The sequence below is a fragment of the Antedon bifida genome, chromosome 1, assembly GCF_963402885.1.
Source record: "Antedon bifida chromosome 1, ecAntBifi1.1, whole genome shotgun sequence".
In the NCBI taxonomy this organism is placed as follows: Eukaryota; Metazoa; Echinodermata; class Crinoidea; order Comatulida; family Antedonidae; genus Antedon; species Antedon bifida.
Genome location: NC_136226.1, coordinates 2,743,535 through 2,758,480, shown reverse-complemented (window position 1 = coordinate 2,758,480; position 14,946 = coordinate 2,743,535). Strand labels below are relative to the sequence as shown.

The window sequence follows — 14,946 nt, the reverse complement described above, 5'->3', positions numbered from 1 at the left end:
ATGATGTGTGGTGGAAAGGGGGACGTATGATCTGTGAACCCCAAACACAGTGGCTCGCATAGCCTTAACTCTATTCCACCGACCAGCGTGGGAATCGAACCCACGACATACGTGTTGTTAACACGACGCTCAGACGACTGAGCTAACTGATCAATTTGGTTTTAGAAAGGTTAATAAGATATTTATGACGTAATGATCAATTACGTAATACACGTATAAATAGACTATTGTCAGCTTTTCAGTCATGTACTTGGTGGCGTAACGGGTAATGCTCAGTTTTGAGCGCTATCGGCTGGGGTTCAAACCTCGACGGATATTTTTTTTTTTTTTAATATTGTTTTTTTTTAATAGAGATATGTGACACTCTATTGTCGACCATGTATGGTACCATACCGGTAGGTATTCAAATATGCTTAATACGAAAAGATATTAAAATTCAGTGACTTATTTCTATTTTATATCACTGTGCTCCACTGGCTCCAAGTTGGGTCCACTTGAGCACAGTGTATTAACATACGAAAAGATATTAAAATTCCGTGAATTATTTCTATTTTATACCACTGTGCTCGCCTGGTGCCAAATTGGGTACACTTGAGTACATTGTACATTAAAATACGATAAGATATTACAATTCAGTGACTTATTTCTATTTTATATCACTGTGCTCCACTGACGCCAAATTGGGTCCACTTGAGCACAGTGTGTATTAACATACGAAAAGATATTAAAATTAGTGACTTATTTCTATTTTATATCATCACTGTATGTGCTCCACTGGTGCTAAATTTGGTCCACTGAACCAGAGTTACCGTAGTACTATTTCTATTTCGGAAGTAAATAAAGGCATATATGGCGCTCCGTAGAAGTAGAGAATGCTCGATCGCCGAAATGGCGCTCTGAATATACCTCTTGATATATTTTAATAATTAACTCCTCTCTCTCAAAAATTATTCGAACATTGAGGGCGTCAACTAACAAACGTTGAAAATATGGCGGCGGTGGGTTCACTCGAGGAAGAAGCTCGAAAAAGAAAAGAGAGATTAAAAGCATTAAAAAAGAAAAAACAAGGAAACGTTAGTTCATTGATTAATATTTGTATATTCTAAATTTTATATTGTTAAAACTTAAATGATATAGGATAATAATTTAGCTAGCTAGGCCTCTACTGTGTCTCTTTAGCAGCCATGCATGCCAGCAGAGCCTCTGGCAGAGGGCCAGGCCTAGCTAGCCACTTACTTACTAGCCCTAGGCCCTATGTAGGCTAGCCTAGCTGGGAAGTAGTAGACCTAGGCTAGCTAGGCCAATACAAACACCGTGCACAGGACCTACGTCTACTTTTCTAGCTAGCCACCACAAGATGCGAGAAGAGAGATATGATTTAATTGTAGCTGTGTCTAGCCTAGTAGTGGTAGTAGGCCTAGTACTAGTAGTAGTAGTCTGTGTGTATACACAAACAAAAGAATAACATTATTTTTTTTTAATTTATAAAATTATCTTTTTATCAATATTAGAATGATGATAGTTCTGAGCCAGAAGCTAAACGGTTTGCAGAAGAAAATGCCAATGAAACAACAAAGTAAGGAAACAATCACAGGGTTGTGAAAATGTTTACTTTGTGTCTGGTTCTGCTGTGTGCATATTATAGTACAGTGGAACTCAACAGGAACCCATAGGCCGAATGCAGCATGCGAGTACATTTCGTATGGCCTGCAAACAAAAAATTAAATAAATAAAAGAAGTAATGATTAATTTAATGTTTAAAAATGAGTTAATATCCTTTTAAGGTCCATGACATTCCAGGACTTTGTCCTATGCTCTACTGTACATCTTACCAACAAGATTATTTGTAATTTCCAATCTGGTTCAAGGTGGAAAAGTTTTGTGAGCCCGTGTTCTAGTGGGTTAGATAGCTTAAATGTTCTGATCAAAACCAGTGATGTAAGCACTTAACTGTAAATAAGGCTAACTACTACTGTAATAGACTTTAATGCTGTATTCTCTACTGTTTGTAACTGCAACACTAAATAAATTCTATCTATTTACCTATAGCAAGCCTGTCTTCAAAAATTACCAACCAACAGATGATGAGTTAGCAGAGAATAAGGTAGCTGACCCAGCTTTACCATCAGGTATGTATTACTTAATTCATCTCTGAGTACCCTTAATGTGAGTCTGACAATAGCCTCATGTAATGTCTTAATTATTATTTTTATAAAAAATATATTTTATCAAAGTTTTATTGATCAATAATTTATATTTTCTTTTTTTCAGTTGAAAATCAAATTGCAGATCAGTTATCAGCTGGCAAGCCAGCACCGGTCGTACAAGAAGTTGATATCATGAATTTAGCTCCAAGAAAACCAGATTGGTAAGAGTAGAACTCCTATTAAGGGACCACCTTCAGTGCCAAATAGTTGAATAGGGGTGTCCCAAAGGAGGGGTACTACTGTAGTTAAAAATTGTGGTACTTATTATTATTTTCCTATATTTATTGTTGAATTTTAAGCTAATACAGTACTATGCCCTTGCATAGGATGGACTTCAGAGAGCCCCTATGCAGTCAATGCTACAAGTATGCTCTAATGAATGTTGAACTTCATATGTATTCGTGTGTACTTCATGATTGTTGTCTCATTAGAAGGACCAGCCTCATAGAGAGAAGATAGGAACACTTTCATTAATTATTAATTTGTTCTGTAAAACTGGTGGTTGATAAAACTCAAGTTGGCTTTCTGGTTTCACTCCAAAAATAAAATCACTCCACCTTCTTGTGTTTCCAATTTCAGGGATTTAAAACGTGATGTTGCAAAAAAGCTGGAACGATTAGAAAGAAGGACACAACGAGCCATAGCAGAATTAATCCGTAAGTGGCCAGAACTTGTAATTAAATTGATTAATTGCTTTAATTTATCTATTTTATTTGTTTTATATATGTTTATATTTATTTGGATAGGTATCCTAAACATCTTTTATTTTATATATTTTTTATAATATTTTTTTTGGTCATAATAATGATTAATTAACCCTAATAACGTGTATAGTACAGTGATTTTTACAACAAAATATTTATTTATTCATTATATTGAACACAATGTATTTTTTAATTTATTAAATTATGTTTCGTAATCTTTTGTTTTCAGGTGAAAGGATCAAATCAGGTGAGGAAGATTTGTCAGCTGTTGTTAATGTCGGTACGGCAACGACCCAACAGAATGCGTCCGATTCAGATTGAAACAACACACAAGATGTACACACAAGAACAGAACACCAAGCCATACATTCCCAGCAAAATCATGTTTGTATGATTGTCTTATTATCCATATGAAATGGTAATGGTATTGATGGTACTACAGTACCTATAGAGAGATCCATGAATGAACGGGTTGCAAAGTACAGTAGTGATCTAAGCATTTCAGGTATAAGGTATAAAAATGAAAATAGGTATAAATTATAATATTAATGATATATACGTTCAAGAATGTCTAACAACATACAAAATTGCTATTTTAAATTTGATTATACTGTACTGTGTTATGGGAAGGTTAAAAAATTTAAGATTAGCCAAAAAAATGTTTAAATAATTGTGAAAGGGAGGCTGCACCCTTCCTCTGGCTGGATCCACCACTAAAGTAGAAAACAAGTTAATTATACCATCAGATTAGTATTAATCTCAAAAGAGTAAGGAATACTTTAACATTACTGTAACATTTCAATTAAAATAAAAATACTATGCAGAGGATTTCAACAAGAGATCATTATCAGATGCTGACTTTATTTAGAAGGTTTAAGTTTTAAAAAAAGTGAAGAATACAATACAGTAGAACCTGTATTAAGGGGACACTTTCCTGTGAAACGAGGTAGTGTATTATTTTTAACACTATGGCTTTAACACAATTTTATGCTCTGTCTACACTATCAAACTAGTTTGACAAAAAAGTGTAATGTGCCCAAATATGGTAGTGGTATACCCAAATATGGTAGTGATATGACATCATCATGTCCATATATGGGCACATTACATTTTTTTATCACATACATTTTGATAGTGTAGACAGAGCTTAAGGGATACTTTGTTGGGTCCCGAAGGTGTCCCCTTAATAGAGGTTCAATCTACTGTATTGTTATATTATCACAGATTGTGTAATGAAGCTAACAAGGGATGATAGAAACAGCAAAAAAAATACATTCAACAATAATGTGAATTACTATACTAAAAACTTTTTATTAAAACGTCAATGTTAGATATTGCACTTTCTATAATTTAATATTCTACAAGTATTCTGTAACTTTGTAAAATGAGTTTTTTTACATAAATTTAGCAGTAAGGTTATTTAAAAAATGAGTGAATTGTGATTTGTTTATCCTGAGACAACATTGGTTTATCTCATTGTTGTTGCCTTGATAGTTGAAGAGCCCATGCTTGATACGGATGGCTGGTTTTCAAGCAACGATGCCGTACTCATTGAATGATTAGAACTCTGTCTGCGTTTTTCTGACTGACATTTTCCTGATGCATGCGGTACAACATTACTCGCCCAATCTCGAGCGCTGAAGATTATTTTTGGGAAAGGGTTCTTTACAAATTGCGTTTTACAGTTGTCTCCGGGCCGACTGATGTACGTATGCCGTCCAGATTTCTTTTCATTGAAGATATTTTCAATGGTTGTGTTTTTGAAGTTGTTCCATTTGCTTTGTCTTACCAATCTACTCCATAGATTGCGATCGGTGGGATACATGGGAATCATCTTTTGAACTTTTTGTAAAGTTTTCTCATCTGCATACTCTTTGAACTTTGACATTGAAACCCTGATAAGTTCACATCCACAACTGACCAATGATAGATAAGGCATATTTCCAACCACGCCCTCCAAACCCTGTAATAAATCAGCATAATTTTGTTTTAAATAAATGCCTAAATGTGTAATCAGCTTTGGTTTGGTTGGACCAATGGTGCCTCCCAATTTTCAACTTTGAAAAACCTTGTTTACACTAGCTTGGAGTTTCAAGAAGTTGGCTTGTAGACTTCTGTAAACTTGTTTTCTGCAGTTTGTCGGATCTACACTAGCAAACTTTGAAAACATTTTCTTACCGACCTCGGTTTTGCAAGATGGTTGCAAGTGTATGTATACTTCTGCAAACTTGTTTTCAGCAGTTTGTTGAAGTTTCAACTGGTCTACACTAGCAAACTTTGGAAAACTTTTCTTGTCAAACTTGGAGTTGGCAAACAAAAGTTTGCTAGTGTAGACTTCTGCAAACTTGTTTTCTGCAACTGGTCTACTCTAGCAAACTTTGGAAAACCTTTCTTGTAAGTTTGCAAACAAAAGTTTACTAGTGCACACTACATTTTACAGTAACTTACAAAACACTGGCCAAATCTCAAGGCGTCCACTTTGACGTATATACCAGATTGAACATCTTTGGTCTTGAACGTCTGCACCCCATGGACCTTAGAACTTGACGAGATTGCAGGAGATCTATAATAAAACAATGTATGAATGCAATGCTACTCACTGAGGCAGTATAAAGTGTGAAAATACAATTTTTACATTAACGGCGCAACGCAACGAAAGGGATTTGACCAATCACAAGCGATGAATTATTCGAACTGTCGCTTGTCATTGGTCAACTCGCGTGCGTTGCGTCTACCGCGTTGCGTCCTAGTTGGAACCAAGCTTAAGCGTGGTTCCCACTTGCGACGCAACGCAGGAACGTAACGCAACGCAAGTGAATTGACCAATCACAAGCGATGGCTTATTCGCTTGTGATTGCTAACTGTCTATAACTTCGCTTGCCATTGGTTAAAACGCGTGCGTTGCGTTTACGTCCTTGCGTTACGTTCTAGTGGGAACCAAGCTTAAAGCACTAGAGATGCAACGCAACGTAAGTGATTTGAACAATTTTGCTTTGTTCCCATTAGAGACGCAACACAAGGACGTAACGCAATGTAAGTGATTTGATTTGACCAATGGGTTATTCGAACAGTCGATTGTCATTGGTCAACTCGCTTGCTTTGGGTCTACGTTCTTGCGTTGCGTCCTAGTGGGAACCAAGCTTTAGGCCTACATTTCTATCTATGGAAATAACAGATCCGATTGTAGTTTTACGAGAATAAATCACTTAATCGATACATTTCCAAAAGTTCGTATGGTGAGTATACGTAACACCTACCGTGGTATTTGATTGGTTGTTGGCGTGTTGCTAGATGACGTAAATTCAGGTGTCATCATTTCTTTGTCGTCTGATATCGACGCTTCAAATCTGACGGTAGCGCTCTGTGACCGTTCATTACTTTCTTCTAACTTCAGTTCTTTTTTTAAAGCTAATTGACCTAAAATTAAAGAAGGAAATATAAGAAAAATATATATAACAAGTAGCGTTTTTAAAATATCAAAACCAAAAATCACATGACAAACCGAAATTCGAAGTGTTAAACCAATTGGAGAAAGAGCTCTGATTGAATACGCGTATTTTCGATTCACGTGAATAAATTAGCCTAGTATAGCGAATATTTCTGCGCAAATATCACATTCATGTGTTCTGATTGGTTCAGCAATTGTTCACGTCAAAGAAGGTAGATGAAAATATTCGCGCGAATAAATTCGGCTATGAAACAATAGCATTAAAATACTTTATTTAGGTTTTTTTTAATCGTATACGTACAGAGCCAAATTCGCATTTATTGTTCATCTGCTTTTATTGTTTATCTATAAAGAGATGTACCTAGCCCTTTCACGTCGCCCACCAAAACTACATATTTTAAAGAACCTAACAAAACGCCGGTATTGACGCTCCGGTGTTTTCCTAGGCGACGTGAAAGGGATAACAACACCTACCCGTTGTTTTCGGTCTATTGGATATTGAGGTATGAGTAATCCAGGGTGATGTGGAGGAATAGGGGCTAGGCCCACCTCTATCTCCGGGGTCAGGGATCTCTTCAGACTTCTTGAAAAGTGACATGGGAACGTCTCCGCCAAAGGACAGCGGTGTTAGATTTCGTGGTGGTGGTGGTTTTTGCGGACGCTGACTTTCGATGGGCGTGGTTGTGCAATGATCAATGTCAACTAATTTTAAAACATCGCACCTTCCCTGAAAAAAATAAATACAGATAAGTGGAAACGTGCAAATTAACTCAACTTCAACAATCAAATTATCAATGCAATTCAGGTTCTTCACTATTAAGATCTCTGACAACATAATCGTGGTTGTACTACCATGGCTCTGGTTCTACTACCTTACCTTAGTAATAAATAAAAGCCAGTCAGTGTCCCTGGGATCTTTGACAACAACAGAGTCGTGGTTGTACTCCTCAATTCGACCCATATCGCTCACCTCTTGCAGCTTCTCTTCTGACCATGACGAAAATAAATCTAATTTTCTACAAAGGCATAATAAACAGGTAAATATAAGAGCAAATTCATTGAATAAACGTGGATTCGAAACCTTAGCCTAAGCTCTGTCTACACTATGAACTTTATGTGATACAACAAAATGTGATGTGCCCATGGACATGATATCACAGCCTTGCCTGGTCACATCACACTTCTTCAAAGCGAAGACCACTGCCACAAACATTTAACAGTGTTTGTCATGAAAAAATGCATGTGTGCTTTTTTCCTATGGTGCATGCCGCGTCCCACACGATCATGATTAAATTACTTTCCCACCATTTTACAATATCTAAACCTACCTGAAGAAATCATATCGATATGTGAACTCCTTTTCAAAATGACGATGAAGTCCGTTATTGAAGAAGTCATCTCTGTCAACAGCTAACAGTTCCGTCTCTTCCATACACACGATCGTGGCTGTCCGTCGAACATCTTTCGTAAGAGCTATTTCCTGAATTTTTTTTATGAAATAATGTATCATTTAAGAGCTTTGGGTTTGCGACGGCTTGTAGTTGGAGGAATTTACTGTCATGTTAATCTATTGCTACGTACACCTTTACTGGATTCTTCGGCGGTAGATTCCTGAGGCGACGACAAACAACAACATAGGTTCTCGCAAATCGAACATTATTAAATACCTACCGTACTACAATGTGATGCGACCGACTCTGCCAATACTTCGACAACAAGATCATCATCGCACTTACCCCAAAACAAGTTCCCTTCTTTAGAATCGACACCTCTTTATTCCTAAACGCTGAGCCTTCATCTTCGTCTAGTGTCACTCCAGCTCCGCCCGAGAACACAAAATAAAACGCATAGCCTATATGACCCTTTCTCACGACCACTCGTCTTCTGCCATATCTATGCCAAAGAAGAATTAAAGCGTTGGAAAAGTCTAAATCTTTTTGACATTTGAACACATTCCTCTTTTTTTAATTCTAGGCTACACGTAAAATTAATTGTAAAATGTTATACACTGATTACATGATGTACGGACTTTTCCTAGACAAATTGACTTAAATGTGGAGATAACAGTACTGAGAATCGGGTGGAAATTATTGCTTCAAAAACTCACCTTTCGAGACGGACAACTTTACAGATGAGATTCTGAGATTCTCGAGTGTACTTGCGGAAGCTATGAAGACCACGCATCAAGCCACGAATTACAGAGATATCTTCTGGTGTTCTCTCTTTCGGTAACTTCTCAAGTACCGCCTCTGTTTTTTTCGGCCATTTAAACTAAAAGGACAAAATAAAGACATCGAATTGCGTAACTCTTTACGGTAAAAAAAATCCAGCTTGTGTTGGTTTTAGTTCACAACCGTTAATTGGTTGTTGACGTAATAGAAGCCTACAGCAGGGATTTGTGTTTTCTGTCAACCAGTCCTTGTGGTTAACTTCGTTCAGTTGCACTCGCCCGACGAGTGACGCACTTTACACAAGAGAGATTCTTCTTTGCTCATTTTTTTAACTCTATTAATTCATGTTTAATGGCAGCAGACACGATTGTAATACAATTTTGATAAAACATATTACCATTTTATAGCCAATGTTCTTTTTTGTTGATCCAATTCGAGAATCCAAAATTCGAGTATGCCTACTTTAGGCCTATTATTTGTACTTCTTTGATCAGCAAAAAAGAAAGTTACTAATACATTAATTATTTGGATAGATTGTTTTAAGATATTACCTCATAGTTAAATTTGTAATCTTTTCTGTTAAAACTTAAGGTCTCTTTCGAATCGGGGGACATGACGACGCCGTTGGGTGACGACTTCGACGCCAGTAAGTCTGGCATGTGAGCGGCAAACATACTATGTCCGGCCTCGTTAGCATACTTGTTGAGGTTCATGTTCACGGCGCAAATCATCCGTACTTGTCGTATTGCCTTTTTAAATCTTTTCTTCGGCTATGTATAATTAATATTATAGGAAAAAATGATTTTAATGATACCAATACACTAAAGTTGCATTCACACTTGTTCCGTTTCAACGGAAAACGGCCCCGGTCAATTCCTTTCCATTATATCAACACAATGCTGTTCTGAGCGTTAATCGATACAGTCCCAAGAAATAAATTGAACGCTGTATTAATTAACAGTTTGTATAAAACTAAATAAAAACGTATACACTGGATTATGTCAGGATAGAACCCAGGACCTTGGGATTGGAAGGCAAGCACGTTAACCACCCAGGCTAACAACTCTACTACGACATTTCGCAAAATACACGACTAGTGTATATGGCCCATATTCATGAAAGGGGACTCTTTAGTCCTGGACTAAAGATAGTCCTCTTTCATGAATGTGGGCCTACAGTTTTAAACCATTATATATTTACATTTAGACAAATTTAAATGTGTGTTAATAGGAAATATAGTCCTACTAAAATATTAGTAAAGGCAATTTTGCTATGTTAGAATCCTTTTATGTACGTGTCTCTTTTTTGGACGGTTTTTTCTGCTTGTGTTTGCTCTTATGATAACACTTATTTATGTATTTATATGAATTTTAATTTTTCCAAGTATATATATTTGTTTTTAATATAATGATGGCAATAAAGATTATTTGAAAGTTGAATATACCGATATATCTGTTCTTCTCCAAACCCTGGTATCGACTTCTTCATTCTGCAAAAAAAATGAATAAAATATTAGTCTAACACGACAATTGTAAATATTGTATGATGCCGTGTGTATTTTGATATCTGATCGATAGAATACATGTTTATCTAACGACTACATTGTCTCATAAATTGCCATTAAAATGTTATTTTTGCTTCAGTGAATTCATAATTTGATATCATATACAAATATTGGATGTCGTTCGTTTTTAATTAGCATACACTACTCATAACCTTGTGCATAAAAAAATATTGCGAGTGAACAGTTATGTTCCTAGCCGAGTCATCACTAATCTAAAGCTCTGTCTACACTATCAAACTTTATGTGACAAAAAAAATGTGATGTGCTCATATATGACATGATGATACTACCATATTTGGGCACATCACACTTGTTTTTGTCATCAAACTAATTTGATAGTGTAGACAGAGCTTTATTAGCAAGTGCGCAATGATTACGCGTAAAGACTATTGTTTACCCTCGAGCATAATATCTATTAAGCAAAAGTCCGGTTGTCGATACACCATACTATACTAGACGTATTCAAGGTGAGGGAAACTATAAGAGACTGGTTTGATAGACCTTAAGCTCTGTCCACACTATCAAACTTTATGTGATGTACCCATGGATACGATGGCGTCACATCACTACCATATTTGGGCACATCACACCTTTTTTGTCACATAAAATTTGATATTGACGTGTATAGACCAAGCTTTAGACATTTTACAAAAACAGAATTCATACTAATCCTCTCAGTGTAAATCCTTATTCACTGAATGATGTTGGTTTAATTTCGCTTATATTTATTTTATTGTTTTGTAGTTTTAAAGGCTATTGCAATTAAATGATTCAATATTTCCCTAGAAATAATATTGATATATTTGAAACATGCATGTAGCTATCTAAAGTGAATAATTTAAATCGAACAAAACAAACTTAACCCGTTTTTATTCAGCTCAATATTGCCATGGAAATTGCACTCGTCTAATTTCACGAACAGGAAGACACTGCTTAGGCCTGTAGCATATATATGTCTAACAATTTAACTATGCTTATCATTAGCAGATGTTGTAACAAGTAGACGATTTTCATTATTTCCTTTAGCAGTCATAAAGACTAATAACTGTCTCCTGATTATCGTATACAATTTAGTGATATATTATGTACGCATGTAATGCAAACCACATGAGTGATGATGGCTCCCGAGAAAGATGTTAATTTTGCTTTCGTCAGATGACAGTTTTCAATATAACATTAGCAGATTGTCCATTTCATAAACTACCGTAGAGTATATCTAGGCAAATGTCATAATTTGAATAGTATTATAGGCAAATTCCAAAATATAGTGTCACATAATATTTTGACTCTCAACCGTAAGAATTTTATATTTATTTATTTCAGGAATATTCTACGAGGGTGGTCCATCCAGCCGAATACCAGATATTTCATATAATACAGTTACAATATGTGACGAACAAGACACGCTGTGAAATGGAACTTTCCTAATACACTGTACTTTAAGATACGGAGAAATGAAGTACACACCCTGACGCAGGATAATGATTTGGGAACAGAACACTTTCAATCATCCCTACCCAATTGAATACAAATAATTATATTAGATAAAAAACATTTTAGATTAGGACTCGCATTTTTATCATAATAATGCAAACAAAACGTGTTTTCAATTTAGAATAAGGTATCGTTATCAACCACGTTCCAAGTGGAATAAACGATATGAATTAATCGATTTTTATAAATAACGCAATGAATTATTATTATTAATCGGATAAATCACGTACCAATTATGTGTGGGCAGTGGCGTAACGGAAAAATCAGGCATTTAAATATGTCGAAAAAGCTAAAAACACCACAGACCTCCAGCGATGGAAAGCCACCTAAACCAGGAGCCTCGGGCATGCGGCGTTACGACAATGGGCGTGGGGAATAAAGGTAGGGATCAGACGGTTACGTCGAGATTATCGAACTATCAAAAATGATATAACGGAATACATACTGTAGTCTTTGGATCATACCAGTGGTCATTACTAACGCTGATGTCTTCCAGTAATACAGTTACCAAAACTCCTTTCTCTGAAGCATACTTCCGGTCATCATGGTAGTTGTCCAATTCGCAAGATTTCTCCTCGTATGCCATATTAGTTTTGTTAGTAGACACTCACAGAAACGCCGTGGCAGTCGAAATTCAAAATTAATTTGTGTAATGTGTAGTTACTCTTAATAACACTATGTTGCCCAGAACATTCATTAAAACATAGGCCTATGCATTTCATCTGTTAGGCCTACTTCTCAAATAAATTGCAGTCGCGCGCCTATAGTCGTTCGTCGACGATTTTCGAAATGTTGATTGCTACCGTATTTAAATTGGCACCGACAACAAATATTTAAATTTCATAAATTATGCTCGTCCTCAATTAGTTTGAATCTGTATTCGCTGGATTAATGATCGTGCATAATTAAACTAACTGTTGCACTAAAAAATCTTTCACAAGGTCGTCAAATCATTCCAAGATTGCTCACTTTTCCGCCGATGATGAGTTCGGTGTCAACGAATTGTATTTTATTTCATTCCAGGCCACACGTAAATGCTGACTGGTGAATTATCCAAATGATAGCCCCAACGTATCGTTTGTGCATCAATGTTTACCAAAATTATACATTTTATGCTTTTCAGTCAGTAATGAAGTTGATCATACCCTGACAACGATTGTTGTGTGTGAGTGAGGGGGCGCTGTAATGACAAACTTAGTACCACTTTGGTGCTATTCTGAATATTATAGAGCCTGGCTCTACAACTCTGTCTACATTATCAAATTAGTTTGACAAAAAAAGTGTGATCTGCTCATGTATGGTAGTGATATGGTGTCATCGTGTCCATATGGGCACATTATATTTTGTTATCACATACATTTTGATAGTGTAGACAGAACTTTTCATACATACATACAGTTGTTTCATCATGTTTGTAATATACAAACTTATGATGGTTATCTATAGGCAAAAGTTAACTTTGCAGATAACTGAAAATACAAAACACCTATCGATCAATCAATATTATTAAGAAGATTGCATTTATTTTTTTGTTTTTTTTAAAGATTTATTACCCGTTTATGAAACTGACCTAAACCTAAAAGCTACCAATATCTTAAGCAGTTCAAGGTGCCAACAAGAAGGGAAGAGTTGATGAGTCAAGAGACATTCGTTTGCGACAACAATTGTGGAAGAACTAAGTCAAAATATTAATAGTGGTTGTTTTAGTAACTAATAGACATAGTTGCAAAATTAGAAGAAGATCCGATAGTTGCAAGCTCAAAGAAGAGCAACACAAAAAGTTGACGTAAGTTACAAGCTCAAAGAGGATCGTCGGAACTACTATGCGACCTAAAATAAATGTTCTCTGTTTGTTGTACAAACAAATAAAACGAATAAAGGAACATTCTTATTCACGGCATGCAAAGCAACACTTAAGCCTTGTCAAACTTCTACTTAAAAAATGTGATGTGCTCATATATGGACATGATGATGTCATATCACTACATATTTGGGAATATCACTACCATATTTGGGCACATCACACTTGGCAATATGCCTACTTCTTACTTGTTTTGTGCATTTATCTGATTCGTCTTTCCGTGTGTTCATATGTCCACGCCAGTTTCTCCAAACTCTTCTCGACAACCGTTGCAGTTCTATTCCTGGGATACTTTTTGACTTGTGTAACTGATCAACACGGTGACGTGTCTGTCTACGGTACAGTGCCATATTTTTCTGCAAACAACATAATAATAATATTCGCTCATTCCGTCCATATCCGTCAACAAAGCATTATTGTTTTTCGTTCCTTTTGCAACGGTTTACCTATCTCTATCCGTCAGGCTACTTCAATTGCTTTTTAAGGTTACTTTGAGAACCGTCTCACCTTTTTAAACTCATGTCTTTTCTTTGTTTTCCGTTTGTTATGTCTCCGGAAGCGCATTGGCTTTGATAATGCGCCATAAAGCCCCATTTATTATTTAGCATAATTTTAGCATATTTAGCATATAATAGATCACTATTATTAATTACATTAACACTATTTTGTGGAAGAATGAAAGGAAGAAATAAATGAATGATATGATACTCATTGATAGATGTGGATACCATTTACTCGAATTAACGCCCCACTTTAAAAAAAAGCTTTCCTCGAATAAACTTTAAAAACATTTTGATAATAAAGCCTTTTATCACTTGATACTAATTGTGTTTTGTCATATCCTGGGGGAAACAATTTCTTTGATTATAATTTATACATTATACCATTACACTCACAAAATAAAGGTCTCCCTCGAATACAGTTTATAGACTGCTTTATAGCAATCCGCTGTGGCTCTTCTTCTTGAGCACATGATGACAACAATGGGGGCGTGCGCATTCAAGCGGCATGTGCACGACGTACGTACCACGCACGTCCTTTTTGCTTCTACAAATTCGAAGAAGCGCACGACAGGTAAAAATCAAATAAAAGGCATAGGCGCGCCTAGGCCTAGAATTAATATGTCTAACGTTTTTCACTAGATATAAAAAGCAAATTTAATCATAACTTTAAACATATAAATACTACCTTTAGTAGTTTGTTGTAGACAAGGCTTTAGGCGACAATAACTTCTTGAAAAGAAAAAGATATTCTGGTGGTTATTGGCGGCCGGCCGCCGTCGAGAAGTTTTCAGAACCGAAAAAAGGAACGGTGTGTTTGGTGAGCGTAGCGCGTCATTGGTTTACGCGTTTCCTTTTTGCGCGGGGACCGGACGGGGGGAGGGGCGCGGCGTGAGCCGAGGGGAGGATCGATAATGTATTTATTTTATTTATCATTTGTATTTTATCTACCATTTATTTTCATTTCCTTCGGCATATTTCTTTTCAATATTAATAC

At 36.1% G+C, this 14,946-nt stretch overlaps 2 protein-coding genes across 3 annotated transcripts; one reads left to right on the top strand and one right to left on the bottom strand.

The window, feature by feature from the left end:
* Positions 1–964: 964 nt before the first annotated feature.
* Positions 965–4,240, top strand: LOC144838149 (coiled-coil domain-containing protein 12-like). Its single transcript, XM_078693513.1, has 6 exons — positions 965–1,073; positions 1,512–1,576; positions 2,050–2,129; positions 2,272–2,368; positions 2,787–2,863; positions 3,141–4,240. Exons 1-6 carry the CDS (start codon positions 990–992, stop codon positions 3,230–3,232), a joined length of 495 nt encoding a protein of 164 aa, XP_078549639.1. The 5' UTR covers positions 965–989; the 3' UTR covers positions 3,233–4,240.
* A 137-nt stretch (positions 4,241–4,377) lies between these two features.
* LOC144837612 (cyclic nucleotide-binding domain-containing protein 2-like) lies at positions 4,378–14,710 on the bottom strand. 2 transcript variants are annotated; one of them, XM_078692808.1, is made up of 12 exons: positions 14,635–14,710; positions 13,638–13,805; positions 9,975–10,019; positions 9,082–9,300; positions 8,467–8,630; positions 8,096–8,252; positions 7,688–7,839; positions 7,237–7,375; positions 6,834–7,086; positions 6,169–6,328; positions 5,360–5,474; positions 4,378–4,874 (listed from the first exon to the last, which is right to left on the bottom strand). In XM_078692808.1, the coding sequence occupies exons 2-12, from the start codon at positions 13,797–13,799 to the stop codon at positions 4,380–4,382; spliced, it is 2,061 nt and encodes a 686-aa protein (XP_078548934.1). In that variant the 5' UTR covers positions 13,800–13,805; positions 14,635–14,710; the 3' UTR covers positions 4,378–4,379. The 2 variants fall into 2 exon arrangements, with proteins under 2 accessions (XP_078548934.1, XP_078548941.1); XM_078692815.1 differs by lacking the exons at positions 13,638–13,805; positions 14,635–14,710 and adding an exon at positions 12,034–12,498.
* Positions 14,711–14,946: the final 236 nt, after the last annotated feature.